Source organism: Typopeltis vanoorti, chromosome 14, assembly GCF_054136105.1.
Source record: "Typopeltis vanoorti isolate ZY-2024b chromosome 14, IOZ_Tvanoo_1.0, whole genome shotgun sequence".
NCBI classification, from domain to species: Eukaryota; Metazoa; Arthropoda; class Arachnida; order Uropygi; family Thelyphonidae; genus Typopeltis; species Typopeltis vanoorti.
Window position 1 is genome coordinate 114,994,346 of NC_143562.1, and position 21,838 is coordinate 115,016,183.

At 36.1% G+C, this 21,838-nt stretch overlaps 1 protein-coding gene across 4 annotated transcripts in view; it reads right to left on the reverse strand.

Moving 5' to 3' along the window:
- Positions 1-21,838, reverse strand: part of Cog6 (conserved oligomeric Golgi complex subunit 6) — a 596,080-nt gene that overhangs the window by 453,519 nt on the left and 120,723 nt on the right. For all 4 annotated transcript variants that reach the window (XM_090403681.1, XM_090403680.1, XM_090403683.1 and 1 more), the window contains one exon: positions 10,194-10,252. In XM_090403681.1, coding sequence (XP_090259807.1) covers positions 10,194-10,252 — 59 coding nt within the window. The remainder of the gene's footprint in view (positions 1-10,193; positions 10,253-21,838) is intronic.

The following is a 21,838-nucleotide window of genomic DNA, read 5'->3' on the forward strand; positions in this document are numbered from 1 at the left end:
AGTGTTAAGGGGGTATGCGCTTTTGGTTCAGGTCCTATTGCTAAGGGTATACACTTTTCGTTCAGATCCTCTATGATGATAGTAGCTTTTCCATATCACTGATAGGATCTTGCCGTTGCTTCGTCACTATCGTCACTTTAATGGAAGCAAATCCTTTCACAGCTTCTACGATTTTATCCTTATTTTTTATTAAATGGGCGTCACTGTAAAATAAGACCATCCGAAGTCATGTGCGATCATATTGACAGGCTTACCAGCTTTATAACTTGCAACCTCATTTCAAAATCAATTGCTCGCCTCTTTTTCTGTGATTTTTCACTAGATTTTTGATTGGGCATGTAGGGCCATGTTGCACAAGATGTTGCAAGATATTTAACAATTTTAACAATAAATACACAAATAACCTATTTCTCAAACACAAAATCAACAGAAGAACTGTTGAAGACACGTGCCGACTGCTGAGGGAGGTTGGCGCTGCACATGATGCATTGTGGCTAAATAGAAACCTTTTTCACTTTTTGCTCGCTTGCATCTTGCTTGAAAGTAATAGTAGAAGATGTTATTTATTCCCTTAAGGGATCACGGATGTATCTTCGAACAGAAGTAAGTCGAGGGATGACTGTGTGTGTGTGTGTGTGTGTGTGTGTGTGTGTGTGTGTGTGTTGCTTTTGCCTACTAAATGATGAACGCATAAACACAATTATCCAGTCAGGAGCTAATGAGGTAGACTATTATTATCAAAACCCTTCTAGTTCTGTGCCCATCAGCGGGTTGAGAAGAGTGGAGCCTGAAATAGTTAAATTTAAAGAAAATAATTAAATAAGCAGAGTGCATAAGGGTCTAAGCTATATAAATGAGAGGAGAACTCCACATAGCCTTTCAAAGGAATCTGGAGAACCACCCAGGGTTCTCCAGATTCTCCGAAGTCATGTGCGATCATATTGACGGGCTTACCAGCTTTATAACTTGCAACCTCATTTCAAAATCAATTGCTCGCCTCTTTTTCTGTGATTTTTCACTAGATTTTTGATTGGGCGTGTAGGGCCATGTTGCACAAGATGTTGCAAGATATTTAACAATTTTAACAATAAATACACAAATAACCTATTTCTCAAACACAAAATCAACAGAAGAACTGTTGAAGACACGTGCCGACTGCTGAGGGAGGTTGGCGCTGCACATGATGCATTGTGGCTAAATAGAAACCTTTTTCACTTTTCGCTCGCTTGCGTCTTGCTTGAAAGTAATAGTAGAAGATGTAATTTATTCCCCTAAGGGATCACGGATGTATCTTCGAACAGAAGTAAGTCGAGGGATGACTGTGTGCGTGCGTGCGTGCGTGCGTGCGTGCGTGTGTGTGTATTGCTTTTGCCTACTAAATGATGAACGCATAAACACAATTATCCAGTCAGGAGCTAATGAGGTAGACTATTATTATCAAAACTCTTCTAGTTCTGTGCCCATCAGCGGGTTGAGAAGAGTGGAGCCTGAAATAGTTAAATTTAAAAAAAATAATTAAATAAGCAGAGTGCATAAGGGTCTAAGCTATATAAATGAGAGGAGAACTCCACATAGCCTTTCAAAGGAATCTGGAGAACCACCCAGGGTTTCTAACCGAATGACCAATCCTCACCTTCTCATGGTGCACTCCAGAGTTCAAGATCAGTACTATCAACATAAGAAGCCTGAATGGCAAAGAAATGGAGCTAGCTGAGGAATTGGATAAGTACCAGATCGACATAATAGGGATGATTGAAACAAAAAAGACAAAAACCAGTGAGATCTTTCTGAGCAATAAATACGAAATGTTATATTCAGGCAATGACAATCAAGGAAAAGAAGGAGTAGCCATAGTATTCAACACAAAATACGAGGCTCATCTTCTTGAATGTCAGGCAGTGTCAAGTAGAGTGATTTGGACAAATATCAGAATGGGGAACTGGACAATGAGACTTATTTATGCTTATGGTCCCACAGAAGGTTCTACGAAGGTAGAAGTGGAGGAATTTTTTCAGGCTTTAGAGAAAGCAACTGACACAATGAAAAAGGAAAAGTTGGTCCTTGTTGGGGATCTAAATAGCAGAGTAGGAAATGATTGTCAGACATACAAAAATATTTTGGGAAAATTTGGAGAAAAGAGCAAAGCTAATAATAATGGCAAGTACCTGTTTGATTTCTGCTCAGGACATGGATATGAACACAATGTTCCAACATAAAAATGTGCAAAATTCACATGGAGAGAAGAGGCAAGGAATAAGAAAAGTCTCATTGACTATGTTATTGTCGATAGTGATGTTTTCCCACTGGTGCAGGACACCAGAGTGTAAAGAGGATTTGAAATTGAAAGTGAACACCATTTAGTCTTGAGCAGGATAAAATTTAATTTCATATTGAAAAGAATAATATGTAAGAAGTTTTAAAGAGAATAAAAGTTGAACAGCTCTCAGTTGTGAACTGTAGATTAAAATACACAAATATTAATCAAGAAAAAATGAAAGAGTTTGAGAGCAGGAACCAAACCTTGGAGATTCAGTGGCAAGCCCTCAAGAAAACACTGATTAATTCAGCCAGAGAGGCATGTGGTGAGGTTGTGTGTAAGGATAGAAAAATCAGAACTCCATGGTGGATACAAGAAGTTAAAAATTTCTCTCTTATTCCATAAATTTATATGGAATAAGAGAGAAATTAGCCAAAACACTAAATTAGCTATATACAAGACAGTGTTTAAATCAATTTTAACTTATGGATCTGAGAGCTGGTTAGAAGCAAAACACTTGACAAAGAGTAGAGACCACAGCTATTAGAGCCCTGGGAAAGATTAGAGGGGGGTGAACAGATGGCATCAGTTGCAATATCATATTAAAAACGAGGATGTTAAGAAAGAACTTAATATTGTTAGCAGAGCTAATCTCTGGTGGTATGGATCAATTAAACAGAATGGGAGAAAAAAGATTAGCAAAACAAGTGTTCTCTGCCAGGTTGTCAGGAAAAAGACCCAGAGGAAGACCAAAATATAGGTGGATTGATACAGTAAAAAGTGCCTTAGAAGACAGGAATATAAGAGGTGATAATATTGGGGTCTTGACATTTAACAGACTGATTTGGAGGAAAATTGTGGATAGGAAGTTAGTAATGATGTAAATTTTTCATGTAGTACTATCATATCCTGTACACCCCTTGAGGGTATATATCATGAATTTGATGATGATGAGTTAAATAAGCAATGACTGTGACAAAAAAAAATAAAAAATACAAAGGAGAAATGCGGTATGAAGGATATTTCAGTAACATGATATGAGTGGTTTCTGAAAAGTAAAGTAACATTTTTTTTTTTTCTCGAGGATGTTTAATAATAAGGAAGTCAAAATTATACACCAAGAAATAAATGAACATGTACTACTCTGCCACAAACTCTCCAATCTATTGTAATGCACTTGTCACAATGATAGATCAGCTTATCAATAGTAATACAGAAGTCTCTGTATCCACACCCAGTAACCAGAATTGCACTGCCTCATCCATAATGAAATGCCTTCCATGTTTTTCTTGAGATGGCCGAACAAATGGAAGTCTCTGAGCACTAAGTTTGGGATGCAGGAGGGATAGAAAATGTGGCAGAGTTTCCTCACGATTGCAACACAACCATTCACAAGTAGGTGTACAGTGTGTGGAGTAGTGCTGCTGTGTACCAAAATCACATACTTGTCACAAGTCCTGGTCATTTGCATCAAATGTTGGCTTTCAGTTTGTCCAATGTTGCACAGTAAAGCTCTGCATTGATTGTTCATCCCTTCATCAATAAGTCCACCAACAGAACACCTTGGCAATCCCAGTACACTGTGGCCATGACTTTTCAGACAGTGGCAACGGTTCTGAATTTTTTGTGTAGAGGAGATTGTGAATGTTTCCAGGACATGGTGTCTTGTTTGCTCTACGGGGTAAAGTGACAAACCCACATTTCATCTCCTGTGATTGCACTAGTGGCCAAAATTGTGGAAACCTTTTGGAAAAAGTGTATATTTGAGGTTTGATGGCACATAAGCAAATATGGTATTACACCAAAAAAAAGTGGTGTAATACCATAAAATTATATATCATCATCATCATCATCAAATTCCTGCCATGTACCCTCAAGGGGTGTACAGGATATGACAGTACTACATGAAAAAATTACATCATTACTAACTTCCTATCAACAATTTTCCTCCAAATCAGTCTGTTACTTGTCAAGACTCCAACATTATCAGATCTTATATTTCTATCGTCTAAGGCACTTTGTACCGTATCAATCCACCTATATCTTGGTCTTCCTCTGGGTCGTTTTCCTGCCAACCTGGCAGAGAACACTTGTTTTACTAATCTTTCCTCTCCCATTCTATTTAAGTGACCATACCATCTGAGATTAGCTCTGCTAACACATTCCTGGATGCTGACAATGTCAAGTTCTTTCCTAATATCCTCATTTTTAATATGATATTGCCATTGATGCCATCTGTTCACGCCTCTAATCTTTCTCAGGACTCTCATATCTGCGGTCTCTAGTCTTTGGTCAAGTGTTTTACTTCTGACCCAGCTGTGACATCCATAAGTTAAAATTGGTTTGAACACAGTGTCTTGTATACAGCTAATTTAGTGTTCTGACTAATTTCTTTCTTATTCCATATGAATTTATTCAATTGACTTCCCACGATACCAGCTTTGCTGATTCTGTTGTCTATTTCTATATTTAGTTTACCATCTTCAGTAAAAATTGTGCCTAAGTAGCTGAAATGTTTTACTTGTTCCACAGGTTCTCCATTCACAACACAGTTGACATTTTCAATGATTCTGCCTATTTTCATTGTCTTTGTCTTTTTATTGCTGACCTTCATACCATATCTATTACAACAGCTATTCAATTTAGTCAGAGAATCTTGCAGACTTGTAGTGGATTTATTTAGAAGTATAACATCATCCGCATAAAGCAAAGAGCTGACATTAACATCTCCAATTTTGATATCAGGTTTAATACCACATCCCTTCATAATGTGATCCATATAGATAATGAATAACAGAGGGGATAATGTATATCCTTGTCTCACACCAGATTTAACATTAAACCATCTTCCTGTACTTCCTTCAATTCTAACTGCTGACTCACAACTCAAATAAAGACTAAGTATTGCTTGATATAATGCCCCATTGACACCATATAACTTCAGCGTATTGAATAGCTTCTCTCTTGGCACCTTGTCATATGCCTTTTCCAAATCGACAAAACTTAAATACAGATCTTTGTTATATTCCCATGCTTTCTCGACTATTTGTCGTAAAGTGAAGATCTGATCCTGACAGCCTCTATTTGGCTTGAATCCAGCTTGTTCTTCACCAAGCTTTTCTTCCACAATTCTTCTCAACCATTTCTCAAGTATACTTGCATAGATCTTGCCAGGAACACTCAGTAGGGAAATACCTCTGTAATTCTCACATTCAGTTTTATTTCCCTTTTTATATATGGGTACTATGAGAGCTCTACTCCAATCATCGGGAATTCGTCCCTCTGTCCAGGCTTTCTGAACTATGCAGTGCAGCCACTGTAAGACTCTTATACCACCATACTTCAGCATTTCTGGTCGAATATCATCTACTCCTGCTGCCTTTCCACATTTCAAGCCTTTGATGGCTTTTTCTACTTCAAGTATGGATATGTATTCCTGACTGCATGCCTGGTCAGTGTTTTTTATCACTGTGCTGTCATCACTGCTTGTTTCATTTAGCAGTTTTTCAAAGTAATTACTCCATACTTCAAGGATATCTTTTTCTCCTGTTTTCATTTCACCTTTATCATCTCTAATTCCTTTTACAGCACTCTTTCCTCCATTCCTAAGCTTCTTCAACAACCTCCAGAATATTTTGCCACCTTCTTGATATTTATTTTCTATATTCTTGCCAAAGTCCTCCCATGACTTTTGTTTAGCTAGTTTTACACACTGTTTAACTTTCTTACATTTGTCTCTGTATTCTGTAAGAGTAAAAGCTGACTTATTTGCCAGGAAATTTTGATATGCTTTCTTCTTTTCCTTCAATTATATATCAATGGAAAGATAATTTAATCAAAAATGTAATGCAATAACTTTTATGAAGGGTTTTTTATTATAACAGCAGTTACAAAGAAGAAAAGTGAAATGCAGAGGAAAAAATGAGATATACAAAAATTTTCACAATGTGAGTTAATACTTAGTTGGGTAACCTTTAGCATTAATTATGGCCTTACAACACCTTCCCATGGAGTGAACCAAGTTTTTTAGTTCTGCAGCTGTTATAATGTGAAACCAAGATTGAATTATTGCTTCTATTAATTGGGCTTTATTGGTGGGTTGCTTCTGTCTAACAAGTTTCTTTAGTCGGCTCCATAGATTTTTGGGTTAAAGTCTGGGCTATTCCCAGGCCATTCCAGCAGCGGAATATGATTATCTTGAAACCACTTTTTGCACACAGCAGCAGCAGCATGACATGGAGCTGAATCCTGTTGAAATCTAAATGCTTCATTATCTTGGAAAAGATCAGGTGCAGAAGGCTTCAGTTTGGGCTCAAGTATTTCATTTATGTATTTTTGGACATTTATATTCCCATTAATCATGCAAATTCTGCCCACTTGATGTCATGCAACCCCAGATCATAACACTAAGTGGGTGTTTCACGGTAGGTGTAATACAATCATGATGCAAATCTTCTCCGATTCTTCTCCTTACATATTTTATGCCATCACTACCAAACAGGGAGATTTTGGTCTCATCACTCCAAATAACACTGTCCCATTGTTCCGCTGTCCAGTTAACATGGATTTTAGCCCAGTTTAATCTTTTCAACCTTTGTTTGAGAGATAAAAATGGCTTTTTTCATGGAATTCTAGCATTTAGACCAAATTCCTGCAGTCTGCACTGAACAGTCCTTGCACTTAACTTCACATTGTACTGCGCCATTTCATCTTGTATACACCCAGATGATTTTCTTCTGTCACGTAGGCACAGTCTCACAATTCTTCTATCATCACTTGCTGTTGTGCACCTTTTCCTGCCTTTATCAATCTGGTTTTGTAGTGACTGAGTCTCCTTATACCTCTTCAAAAATTTAGAAATGCCACCTTTGGTTAAGTTTCCACCAATTTTTCTTCTAATTTCTTCATAACTGTAGCCTTGTTCACTTAATAGTACTATTTTACATCGCTTTCTGGGTGACACCAGTCAACTCTTTGTGCCACTTCTTTAATTTTATTACATTTTACAAGCTCACTAAATGAACCAACCAACCAACCTGATAGCAATCACATAACACACTGACAAATGTCCTCCTCTCAGCTACAATACATGACAGCAATAGCTGAATCCTACTGTGACCTTACTGGCTCATTGCCAAAACAAGATGACACCTGATTGACTCTCTAAACACTCATGCTCATTGGCTACATTCAAATGAAGGAAAGCTACTTCATATCAACCTAAGCAAGTTGTGCTTCTTTTTTCTGGTTATTTGGCTATAACTTTTCATAGAATACAGATAGTTGAACAAACTTTGTTGCGTTACATTCTTGATTAAATTACCTTTCCATTGAAAAATAAACACAAAAAAAAGTGGTGTTATGAGCCATCAAACCTCAAATATACACTTTTTCCAAAAGATTTCCACAATTTTGGCCACTAGTGTAGGTGAGCAAATTGTCACTTCTTTGTCTTTGTCACTGTATCACAACAGCTTCTCTAGACACATCCCCATGCGTGTTGCCTTGTGCTCCTCTGACAACTGTGAGGGCACCTAGTGGGAGCACACCTTTCAAAAGCCAAGATCATCATGAACAATTTCATAAACACTGGACTTATTGAAGATTCCCACATGTGCAATTTCATGCAGTTTCACTCAACAGTCTTCAAGAACAATGCTCTTAATGTGCAAAATGTTGTCTTCTGTCTTGCTCGAAAGGCCCCCCACACACCCGATGTCGATCTTCAATGTTACCATGGCTCACTTTAAATTCACTACACCAAAAACACACCTGCTTCTTTGACATAACCTTTTTGCCATACACAACAATCAGTTCACAGTGAAGTCACTTAGTGAAGCCCCTTTTGCTTACAAGAAAACAAATAACTTCATGGACACCTGTTTTGGACCGCACTCACATGGTAGCTGCCATCTTGCAATTGGAATTAGGTGTAAGGCAACAGTACAGCCACACTGCAATGACAGTCTTTTTGAACATTATTAATGGATATATCTCTCCACCATGTTTCATCTCTTTCCCTTTCACCATTATTAAGAAAAAAAAAATGTTACCTTACTTTTTTGGAACCCCCTCATATCTAACAACAAATGATCATATATCTAGGTATAAAAATTTTACAATGGATACACTGCCCAATTCAGAAGACCTAAATGGAATAGCCAAATTCTGGATGGGCTACAGAATCCATCTATAAAGGGGGAGAAAAAATAATAAATAAAAACTTAATGTGAGAATTACAGAGGAAATTCCTTAACCAGTATTAGAAGTATGACTGATATAACCATGATTAAGAAAGATGAGGTTAAGTAAAACTGTAAAATAGCAAGCAAATAGAGTTGTCAAGACCAGCATTTACCTTATGATAAGTGGCCAAAAAATCACAGGAACATAAGGATTTTTGCTTATATTTGGTGGATGTGCAAAAAGCATTATAATAAGCTGTTCAAATGAAACTTTTCATGTGAAAAGCTGTTCAAAGACTACAATTATAGGGTGTGAATGGGACATTAAAGAGAGCAATATATAACCTGTATTTATTTATTGCAAATCAGCAGTTAGAACTGAAAGATGTACTGTAAGATGGTTTGATGTAAAATCAGCTGATATACAGGTATACAAGCAATAGCAATATCAGAGATATTGAGCTCTGCTCTTCACTCTATACAGATAATGTTATATATTCAAATAAATCTAGTATTTCACAACTCAACTAAAATGAATAACTGCTGTAAAAATTAGGTCACAAAATAACAATAAAAAGATGAAACCATGAAATAAGTGAAACACAGAAAACATTAACTGCATTCTCAATAAACATATCAAACAAGTACATGTCAAGGCACAATTTTCTGAAGAACATACACATAAAAATATATGGAGGGGATACCCAAAAATAAACGGAATCTGAACCTGTCGTAGTTATGGATGATGCCACTAGGCGTGCAGTTTTCTGCACCAGTCTAGCAAGTGATATCATCCTGTGTGAAATGGCTCGTTGTTCTGCTGATAGCTGACCACAAGAACAGAGAGTGTGCATGAAAGTTTGTTTTCTTTCGGGTAAAACTGCTAAAGTCACTAGAGGTATTAAACAGTGTTCCAGTTGAACAGTTCTAGAGATGTTTCTAGCAGTGGAAAAAACATTGGAACAAATACATTGACTCACATGGAGAGTACTTTGAAGGAGACTAGAATATGGTATTATAAAGTTTAATAAAAAAAAATTTTTTTAAATAATTCCGATTATTTTTGAGTACCCCTCACATAATAGTACAATCAAAGCTTGTATGATGAAGAGTCAGTGGAATGAACTTTATACAAATTAAGAAAGAAATCAGTCAAAACACTAAACTAACAGTATAAGAATCGAAATTAAACAGTTCATCAAAGCCCAAATATCACAGTGTTCTGAGCAAAAAAGAATCTGAATATCTGAATAAGCTCCAGCTTCATATCAATCAAAAATCCATATCAGCAAAAGAGAAAGAAAGCATGCATTATGGCAATGAAAAAAAAATTATATACACAGATACACACAAAAACATTTGTATTGTGTAACTATTTTATGGTCTTAGGCTTACAGATGTTTGAAGGAATTACCTACAGACATTATCTGTCTTATGTAGCACTCAATAAGTTAAAACGAATGAGAAGTTATAGCTTTTTCCAATATGACATTAGCCTTTCACATTATAAAACTAATAAGCTAACAATGATAATATATGCAGTTTACAAACTATTTCACTGTGTGCACATACATGTTGATGCACACACACACACACACACCCTGTGAAATTAGTTGTCTTTGTGTTAATTTAAATGAACAACCTACCCCAAACCAATAGTCCTTTACATGAATTTAAAAAAAAAGCAAAAATAATTTCTAAATAATTTATCTCTAAAATAAAAAATTAAACCAAAATGATGTCTTGTTTACCTTTCTGTCTGTAGTTTTGTAGTCTGAATGATAAGATCTGAAGTTCGAGATTTAGTGCTCTGAAAGATAATTTAACTATGTTTAATTCAAACTGCTTTGATATCAAAAAATCATCACATTCATATTCTTCCTTTAACAGACAAGTAAATATTTTTCAAAACCATGTTTAAATGTATTTTGTGGGAGGGGGTAAGAGTAAAACAGAACTGATATTTCCCAAATCAAGGGAGACAGCTGGATCAAAACACTTTTAATGATATAGAGCAGGGGTGGCCAACCTTTTATAGTTCGTGCATCAATTTTTTAATTTTTTAGTTAAGATGCGCCATACAAACTTATACCACTTTTCAGCCCTTTTAAAATATGGTAATATGGATATATTTAACAGTTATGGATAAAATGATTTATTATATATATGTAATATAGACACTTTTAGCAGTTTTAAATAAAAGGATTTCATATAAAGACAAGATAAACATTAATTATTTTATTGAGAACTTTTGAAATTGCTTTGCTTTTGCTAAGCTTGTAATGTTTGGAGTTAAATCAGTTACAAAAAGCATCAAACAGTTTTTCAAATTTGAATCAGTCAGTCGCGACGCAGTTTGTTCTTAATCATTTCCATTCATGAAAATGCTTGTTCGTCTGTATGTAGTTCCAAAATGACAGATATAACTCTGAGCAAATTTTCTCAGTTCTGGAAAATGTTCACAGGGCTACGATTGCCAGAAATTAATTATATCAAAAGCATCTGGGAGTGATGGAAGTTCATTAAATTTCATTTTCAATAAAGAATTGGTTTCAAGGTCAATAAGTTCCATTTGTATGTTACCAGGCATCGTCAAGATTTTTTGTTCAGTAAGTGAAAAGGGATTTATAAATGCAAGTATGCAGTCTTTTTCTTTGGCAAAATCGCTAAAATGACTGTTAAAGGACTCTTGCAATAATCTGAGTTTCTCAGTATATTCTGTAAAGTTGCCATTATCTTCAACAGATTCACTATGCTCTTTTAAATGTGGAAATTGACTTAAATCCCTGTTTTCTAACTGGGAGATGAACAGTTTTAATTTCATTTTGAATGCACTGATGTCATTTTTTAAGCTAGGAAACAATTTTGAAAGTTTATTTTTCACTTGGTTAGATTTTAGTTTAATCCTTTATCCAAGTGTGAGCAAACAAAGTTTGCGCCTGAAAGTATCTTCAGGACTGGGGTAAGGTGGTACAACACCGGGCAACTCCTTGCAAAGGTGGAGCAAGCTAACATCACTCCTATCTCATTATCTCCCATAATGCAAAACACATCTCCTTGCGGATATGTATAATGTTATGCATTAAGGGAAGGGCCACTACCCAGACTACTTTCGACCTTCAGTGCTCCACCTTTGCAAGGAGTTGCCCGGTTTTGTACCACCTTACCCCAGTCCTGAAGATACTTTCAGGCGCAAACTTTGTTTGCTCACACTTGGATAAAGGATTAAACTAAATTTATTATACTCTAACCAAGTGAAAAATAAACTTTCAACATCTTTCTCTAAATCCAGAGTAATTTAATGAAAAGGTGGCATACCATTTGGCAAATCCTATAGGTAGAGATGACCTTGCTAATGCTTCTGCCTGGTATCTCCACTTGGGCCTGGCTCCCACTGAAGAGACCTCAATAAAAGTCGAAACTAATCTGGGTAGTGGCCCTTCCCTTAATGCATAACATTATACATATCCGTAAGGAGATGTGTTTTGCATTATGGGAGATACTGAGATAGGAGTGGTGTTAGCTTGCTCCACCTTTGCAAGGAGTTGCCCGGTGTTGTACCACTTTACCCCAGTTCTGAAGATACTTTCAGGCACAAACTGTGTTTGCACACACTTGGATAAAGGATTAAACTAAATTTATTATAGGAAACAATTTGTTCTTGCCCTGCAGTTTCAAATTTAGATCATTGAGGTGGCTAGTAACATCAACTAAAAATGCTAAATCAAATAGCCATTTCTCATCACACAACAGGGCTTTTTCCTCATGCAGCTCATCCTTCTCTTCCAGAAAATTATGAACACTTTCTTTCAGCTTCCAAAATCTACTGAGAACTTGTCCTTTAGAAAGCCAGCACATCGCACAATGAAGGATCAGATCACCATATTCCATATCTAGCAGTTCACAATATTCTCTGAATTCTCTTCTGTTTAACCCTCTTGCTCTAATTTTATTCACACACTTTACAATTGGTATCATAACAGCCACACTTTCACAACTTCGTTTCACAAATATATTTTGTCTCTTTTTTATTTCTTCCTTTTTATTAACAAAATATTCTTTCTGCAACTCAAACCCAGGAACTAACTTCAATTTTTCTTCTAATTCAGCTTGATGTTTTCTATAGTGTCTGTTAAGATCATGTCTTCTATTATCTGAGAGAGTGCTTTCACAAACAATGCACAACAGTTTTCCTGAAAGACCCGCAATAAATAAGAACTCATTTTCCCACAGTTCATTAAACTGGTGCTTGCTATCACCTTCTGCTTTTCTTCTGGTCATTTTCTTTTGCAAAGTAATGGGTGACTGACTGTAAAAAAAAAATATTTCAAAAAGTAAAGCTTATTATTAAATAATTTATTTAAATTATTTTATCGTTTTAAACATTATGAACATTCAAAAACAGTTCTACAAGTTTAAGATAACATTCCTGTTTTCATGAAGGCCTAATACAGTTCTATAAGTTTAAGAATCATATATATATTTTTTATCATTGAGAGTTTTCGTCTCTCTCTCGTAATATATTATGTCCAATGAAATATGAGATCGCTTCCTGCAATAAAACAGTCGATCAGCTGGTAATCACACACACAACCCAAACATCCTCATTACGAAAGCTTTGCTGGTGATCAGTTAAATTTTACGAATAAACCTACTATACATAAATAAAAAGGAAAGATACTGTATAAAAAAAACATAAAAACACACGCACATACAAATACACTGAATAATTGCAGGTTTCAGTAATCAGCAAATGAGGGGAGCGGGCAAGAACTTGACATACGCGTTCAAAATGAAAAAATTTATTTTTAAATTTACAGAACTATATTAAGCCTTCATGAAAACAGAAATCTTATCTTAAACTTAAAGAACTGTTAATAAAAACATAAGTTCAAAAACACAGAAATGTTCACTCACATCGAATTAGAAGTTCATCGAACGTTATGACACGAGAGTCAGCTGTAAACTGGTGATGCATGTCAGCATTTGCCGGTGCCTGTTGCTTCAAGATCAAACAAGTGTAATAAATGTGCACTCTAGAATTCAGTGGTAGGTTAATTGTGTTTATATATATATATATACATATATATATATAAATCGTACACAAAATTTTTTTAAATTTCTCTCTGGAGTTCAGTGCACCACTTCTAATCATGCAATGTGCCACTTTTAGCGCATGCGCCATAGGTTGGCCACCCCTGATATAGAGTATGATATCCAGTTTTGGCTGTATTCCTGAAATTGATCTCACTGAAATTTTGAAAACTCTTTATTTGATTTTTATTACTTAGATATCATTATAATTATGAATGCTTTGGGAATGCTCCATCATCAAACTACAAGGAACCCAATGATGAATACTCCAAGGATCTAAGCAGTCCAATGATGCTTCACAGGAGTGAGGCAATTAGATACTCATATTTAAATACCTGCCATATCTCTCAATGAACGGATATACCCATTCCACACCCTCGTGGCCAACGTGGCAAGTAGCATGTGGAATGTAGTGCATTTCACACTCTTGCCAAATGATGTAAGAAAAACTGACCTCACAAGATTAATAACAACATTCCCAGCTTCCAGTGATAATTCTTGGTTCTACTTCTGCGTTCCATAATATACAAAACCTCACCGTGTCTATACCGCAAGACAGACGCTTCACTGACTTATATACTTCTATCATATTTCAAGTCCTCTGTCAATTCTTCAAACATTACCTTAATCTGTTTTCATATACACAATTCCATATGCCAGCTATCATCTTGGTTACTCAATGTTGAATCTTTCAATGCCCTCCCCCCCCCTCGTATCATTGGAACCCAAGTAACTATATCCATTCACAGTAACCCAGATGTGAACTTGAAAAATGAAAAATAATTTTCTTATTCCTACAAATTACTGTTCCCTTCAACAGTGCTGTTATATTCCCTTCAACAATGCAATGACTTAACTACCCTAACAAAAGACTCCTAAATTTTAACTCACTATCCAAAATAAACTCCATGTCTCTAGCTTAATTCACTACTTCCAACAAATTCCCATTAATTAAAAATTCTACCTATAATGTTCCCCATAGAAAATAAATAATCTAATGCTTGCCAACATTGTGCTCACACTCACTGTTGTTTGCCCATATAAGCAATCTGTTCAAATCATTTGAACAGACTGTTGTTCTAATAATCTGTCGAGCTAACATTTGCTAATATCAGCCTGAAGGATTGTCTGTTAGATATGTTCCTTATCACTCTCTCGAACTTAGCATCATCAGCAAATAACTGGATATCACATTCATGACTCTCCCCAATATACATGTTAAACACCAAATGCTCAATAGAAATCCCCATCATTGCATAATATGCAAGACTACAGCAAAACTGTTACCATCCCATACATTCAGGATATATCCAAGTGCGTAATAAATATCAGTTACACACCAAATTTAAACTGTATATTAAATTGGCAACTTTTATTCATTCACTAAGGGCAAACTTTCTCTCCTTTATCGCATCCAGGAGTGTATGAAGTGCCCTGTACCTGTGACCTGGCTCGCTATGGACAGACATGAAGAAACTGTTGACATCTGCCTTGAACATAAAAATTACATTCACCACTTTCATTATGAAAAGGTCATGGTCTGCTAATAAGGACTAGCAGACCATGTTTTGGATAGCTCTTCAAACAGGATCAAATGGCAGAAAACAAAAGTGCTACACAGAAGTCATTGTAAGTCAGAGAGATTGTTTTTGGAATCAGCAGCAGATTTAAAACATTCCTAAACCTCTAAACTGCAATTTTTTACTTCATTATTATTGACAAGTTATTATGATTAAATAGGCATTTTCATATGTAAATACAAAATGAAATAGGTCGAATCATTCATTGATGTGGGCTAGATGTAAAACTTTACTCTGTCATAAGTGGCATCCATCATTCATCATCACTACGTTAGATAATACTAAATAAACAAAAGGATATTTAACCCCTAGCTCTTATGAGAAGTATATGGCTAATTCTTGTGTAATGTATGACTGATCAAAGCCCTCAAATTAATGTCACTGCTTGAAATAGCATGGAATATTGAGGAGACACTAACCTGTTTTAAGGAGCATAAAATATAATACACAATAATCTGCAAGTAATGCATGACTCTTTAACACCGTGCCAGGAGGATTCAATTATTGTGTTATTTCTAGATATAGAGTGGTGGCAAAATATATTCAGTAAGATTAGTTTAGATCATGGAACAAAATGCACAGTGGTTGAATTTTCTTTGTGGAGGTAGCATTACAGCAAATGGATAATTTCATTAGGCTTTGAGACTACTGATAATCAGATAGTGATGTAATGATCATCTTAAAAAACTTCAGTTCTTTATTTTTTATCTTTCTCGGATATTTTATGTATAAAGGCTGCTAGCCTTTATCATCTTAGGTTATAAAGATTCAAAGTTCTTTTTTTGTTTTTTCAATTTACCAAAATATGAGAAAAGGTCATTTTAAGATCAAATTAATATTTCTCTCTCTCTCTTTTTATCTAACAATAGATGGTACCAATTAGGACTTTAGTTCCTGGTGCTGTTTGTTATAAATTTTTAAATGGTCCCTTAGTATTCCATAATGTAACTAAGTTTTTGATGTTCGTGTACTGTCACAAAGTATTTTTGTGTTCTGAAAATGCTGGATACTATATTAGCGAATTAGTTAAATAGATATTAATTATTTTCTTATTATTCTTGCATTGTGAATTAATACCATTAAATAAATTTGCATATCGATACCTACTACACAACTCACTGTATTATCCCCCTCTGGATGATACACACTTGCAAAGAAATTACTTAGTAATTCAATTATTTCTTCTGGTGTACAAAATTTTTTCACTTGGTTATAAATTAAATTAAACTTTCCAAGAAATTATATCATTGTTTAATCCTTTATCCAAGTGTAAGCAAAGTGAAGTATCTTCGCGACTAGGCTACTTGTATATAGAGGCTAATAACTTGACATCAATTGTCTTAGTATTCCATAATGTAAAGCACAGATCCTAGGTGTGTATAATGCTATCCATTATGAGAAGAGCCACTAGCTAGATTGGTTTCAATCTTTGATGAGCTCCCATCAGGAGCCAGACCCATATGGTTTCTGCATTACTTCAACCTTGGTATCTCTTCTGGATTGGGCTCCCACTGATGAAACCTCAATAAAGGTTGAAACCCATCTGAATATATAATGCTATGCATTATGAGAAGACCAACTACCCAAATTGGTTTCAACCTTTAGTGAGGTCTCATCAGAAGTCAGATCTATATGACGTCTGCATTACTTCAACCCTGGTATCTCTTCTGGACCTGGATCCCACTGAGACCTTAATAAAGGTGAAACTGGTGTAGTGGCTCTTCCCATAATGCATAGCATTAATCACATTCAAAAGGATATGTGTTTTGCATTATGGGATACTAAGGCAATTAGCATAAAGTCATTATACTCTATATAAAAGAAGCCTAGTCCTGAAGATACCTCACGTGCAAACTTTATTTGCTTAAACTTGGATAAACTATTAAACATGAATATAATTTCTTGGCAAGTTTAATTTAATTTATAACCAAGTAAACAACTGTCTACAACTAGCTCTAATCCAGAATATTTTAATAATAAGGTTCTACATCTTTTCACTACTTGTATATGGGTAATAATGAATTCTGTATTACTTCAACCTTGGCATCTCTTCTGGGTCTCGCTCCCAACGGTGACATTTTAATAACTATTTACGTTGGATTCCAGGGAGCAGAGCGGTTCTGCTTGGTGGTAGGTTTTTGCCTGTCATTGATGAGCGCATGATGAGATTAGGAGTAATCCTTTTGGGTCACTCAGTGAGATTTAGAGCAATCTTGTAGATCACTCAAATTTTTGGAGACAACTACCCTCCCCTTGCACCATAACAGTATCCCAATAAAGGTCGAAACCAGTCTGGGTTGCAGCCTTTCACATAATGCATAGCATTATACACACCTGAAAGGATGTGTGCTTTGCTTTATGAGATACTAAAGCAATTGATATGTAGTCATTAGCCTCTACATACAAGTAGCCTATTAGAGAAGATACTTCACGCAAAAACTTTGTTTGCTTACACTTGGATAAATGATTAAACGAGAATATAATTTCTTGGCAGGTTTAATTTATTTCATCTGCTTCTATCATTAGCATTCATCAAAGTTATCATTCTTTTAATTCTCACAAAACGAAAGAACTATCTGTGACTACCATGGGTTCTGGAAGCAAAGCATATACAGTAATACCTAGAATAGCGCAGTTAATAGGTGCCAAAATCTGTCCATGCTAAAACAGCACTGCATAAACACATTAATAAAATGTGTTATAGTAGAATGGTTCCAATCACAAAATTACCTTGTTGATGTGAAAAAAATAATTACACATCATTTGTTTATCAAGCTAACCATAAATACTAATTATTACACACAGAAAAATTAAAAAGGACTAAAATAAAATGAAAAACTAGTAAAGATTTTTATTGATGATAACTGAACACAAGTTTTTATTTTAAAATAATTGTATTTAAACAATGTAGTTGCATAGGGGTTTTCTTCATTTTCTTTACACACATATTTTTGAAATATCATCATCATCATCAAATTCCTGCCATGTACCCTCAAGGGGTGAAACAGGATATGATAGTACTACATGAAAAATTTACATCATTACTAACTTCCTATCTACAATTTTCCTCCAAATCAGTCTGTTTTCAGTCACCCCTATTATGTCGATCTGGTACATATATGTTGATAGTACCAATCTTGAACTCTGGTGATGTTGAGTTGGGGTGTGTTTTCAGATTTGTTCTAGTAGCTGACTTTTCGCTGTTCGCCCTCGTTCCCTGGCAAAAACAACAGGGGCAACTGGGCAATGCCCCAGCTGTCATGAAATTTTGTCATGTTGTAGCATCATTTTGTATTTTGGTTTAAGCCAATAAAAATACAATTTGGTCAGCTAAATCCCAAATTGTCAGCCCATCCTCGTTTGTTCAGTATCCAGGTAGATACCTAACAGGGTGCACCATGAGAAAGTGAGGATTGGACATTAGGTCAGACGCTCTGGTTGGTTCTCCGCATTCCTTTAAAGGCTATGTGGAGGTCTCCTCTTAGTTATACAGCTTTAACACTTAAGCACCCCATCTTTGAAATATCGAACAGCATTTTGCAATGCTCTTGCAGAATTTTCATGCGTCATTCGATGTTAGGCTCAGCATCCATAAGAAAATCAGAAGAATCATCTATTTTTAAGATAAAAGTTGAAAAACTCATTTAACTAAACGCTACAAAAAAAAAATTTTGTAGCGTGACCATAACTTTGCTGCACCCAAGCTGAAATAATACTAAAAGAATGCATTGGTACAGTTGGTACTGCTGTTTACTAAATCACCACAGTACTGTTTTAATAGAGTCAGCATGTTAGGAAAGAAGTACAGTACCATACCACCATTATTTTTTTTTTTTAATTATTAAAAATTATAAACTGATTTTGTCTTACTTATCATGCTGGTCAACCTTCTAGCCTAAACTTTGTATTTAGCCACTTATTTATATAAGTGTGTTTGCTGACCACCCTTTTCCTTATATACTATACACAATATATATATATATATAAAAACATACACATAGGACTGAGGCAATTCGCATATACAAGGGTGGTCTGAAAAGTTATCAGCCTAATAATGAAAAAACGAATTTATAATTTCAAAATTATTTTTATTTTTCAGCATAATCTCCCTTAAGATTAATACATTTATTCCAGCGATGCTCCAGCACCATTATCCTGCCCATGTAGTGGTTCTCAATAAGATCTGCAAAATACCCCTCTACAGCTGCAATCACCTCTTGATTCGAAGAAATTGCTGACCAGCGAGGAAACGTTTTAGTTTTGGGAAGAGATAGAAGTCAGAGGGAGCCAAATCTGGGGAATACGGTGGATGTTCCAACAATTCATAGTGCAGATCCCTTAATTTTTCCATGGCCAAAACACCTTTGTGGGAAGGTGAATTAGTGTTATGTTGTTGTTTTCTCTGTATTTTTATCTCTAATTAGCACACTATCTAATCTACTGTTGTGCCTCTTAAATATTAATTCAGTACTATTTTCTTTTCGGATACTGGCAAAATTTATTTATATGCTGCGCCAGCCAATATCCTATAACAGAAGAGACTCTTGTTCAGGGAAACAATTCTAAATTCAAAAGGGATACACACAATAATTAATCTTACGCTAGCGCCGAACAGATTCAGTTAGCAGTCGTGACCTGAATCTCACTTAAACTACAATATGTAAATTCCTTCCCACCAAAAAGGTCCTATTTCATAATAAGTGGTGGTTTGAATTCGTAATCAGGCATAAACGCAGGTATAAGGTACAAAAGCATATTTATTGGAAAAGCACAAAACATTTTACAGTTAAGAAAATTGAAATATTCAATAGAACAAAACTCACACTGAGTCAAGGTTCATACTAAATCACATCAATGAAGTTGAGTCAGCTAAATCTCCCTCCAGTTCCTCCAACCCGCTTGTATCCTGCATCCCACTTCCTTCTCAGCTCCTCCATCTTCTTCCACTGTTGAAAATAAGTATCTAACGTCTCTCACCTTCCTGATGACATTTCCTTCCAGCTCCAGATCTGTCTCCTGGCCGCCACCACCCACTGCGCAACACATATACTCTGTCTTACTTCTGCTCAGTCTCATACCTCTCTCTTCCAGTACTTTTCTCCATCTTTCCAGTTTAGTTCCCACTTCTTCTCTTGAATCTACACACAGCAAGATGTCATCTGCATACAACATTGTCCAAGGCGCATCTTCTCTCACCTCCTCTGTTACCACCACCATCACAATATTAAACAGAAACGGACTTAATGCTGACCCTTGATGCAAGCCAACTATTACTTGAAAACTTTCTGTCTGTCCCAAACAGGTCCGAACACTTGTCTTCACATTTCTGTACATTTCCCGCACCAACCTGACATATTTCTCCGGCACCTTCTTCTCCCTCAGACACCTCCAGACTTCTTGCCTTGGCACTCTATCGTATGCTTTCTCCAGATCAATAAATACCAGGTGTGTAGCTCCCTTTGTTTCTCTCGATATTTTTCCATCATCTGTCATAACCCAAAGATAGCATCTGTTGTTGGTCTACCAGGCATGAAGCCAAATTGTTCTTTTGCAATCTCCACCTCCTCCCTCAATCTACCATCAAGAACCCTTTCTAGGATCTTCATTGTGTGGGACATCAACTTTATTCCTCTGTAATTTTTACAGTCTTGTGCATCCCCTTTACCCTTGTAGATGGGAACAAGAGTACTCTCCCTCCATTCCTCAGGTATATTTTGCTGTTGGCAAACTTTCATGAACAGGTCCCACAGTAGGTCAATTCCCTCTTCCCCCAGTGCCTTCCATGCCTCCACTGGAATTCTGTCGGGGCCCACCGAATTTCCATTCCTCATCCTCTTCATGGCCTCCGTCACTTCCATTCTACTGATGTTCTGCACCATCCCCTCAGAAGGCTGCCCATCTCCTCTGTGAGTCCTTGCATTTTCCTCATTCAAAAGTCCCTCAAAGTATATTTTCCATCTGTTTCTTATGTCCACATCCCTCCATAATACTCGTCCTTCAGCGTCTTTGATCTGCCTCACATGTAAGATGTCCTTTGCTGCTTTATTTCTACATTTTGCTAGATGGTAAATTTTTCTCTGTCCTTCCTTTGTTTCTAATTGATCATACAGATCTTGATACACCATGGCCTTTGCCTGTGCCACAACTCTCTTGGCTTCTTGCTTTCTCTCTCTGTACACCTCTCTGTCCTCTTCCACTCTTGACTCATTCCACTTCTGCTTTGCCTTCCTCTTAGCTGTCACTGCCACTTGTACATCATTATTCCACCACCAACCCTCCTTCTACTCTCTAATCTTTCCAGGTGTCTCACCAAGCACCTCGATTGCACAGCTCAGGATTACTTTTGAATTATGTTTCCACCAATCTTGTACACTTTCCAGTCCATCCGAAATCCTCTCTAACACCCTCTCCCTAAAACGATTCCTCACACTCTCCTCTTTTAAGCAAAACCACTTAATTTTCTTCATCCCATGGCATCCAGAAGTTCTTATCTTCGATCTTATTTTAAAGTCTGCGCACAGCAGTCAGTGTTGTTGTGCTACTTGATCTGTTGGAATTACTTTACAATTTGTCACAACCTTAAGATGTTTTCTTCTAGTCAAAATGTAGTCAATTTGTGAGCTGTTGTTACCACTCCTAAATGTTATCAATCTTCCCTCTTGTAGAAAAATGAGTTCACAATTGCCAGATCAAACGCTACTGCAAAGTCCACAACCCTCTCT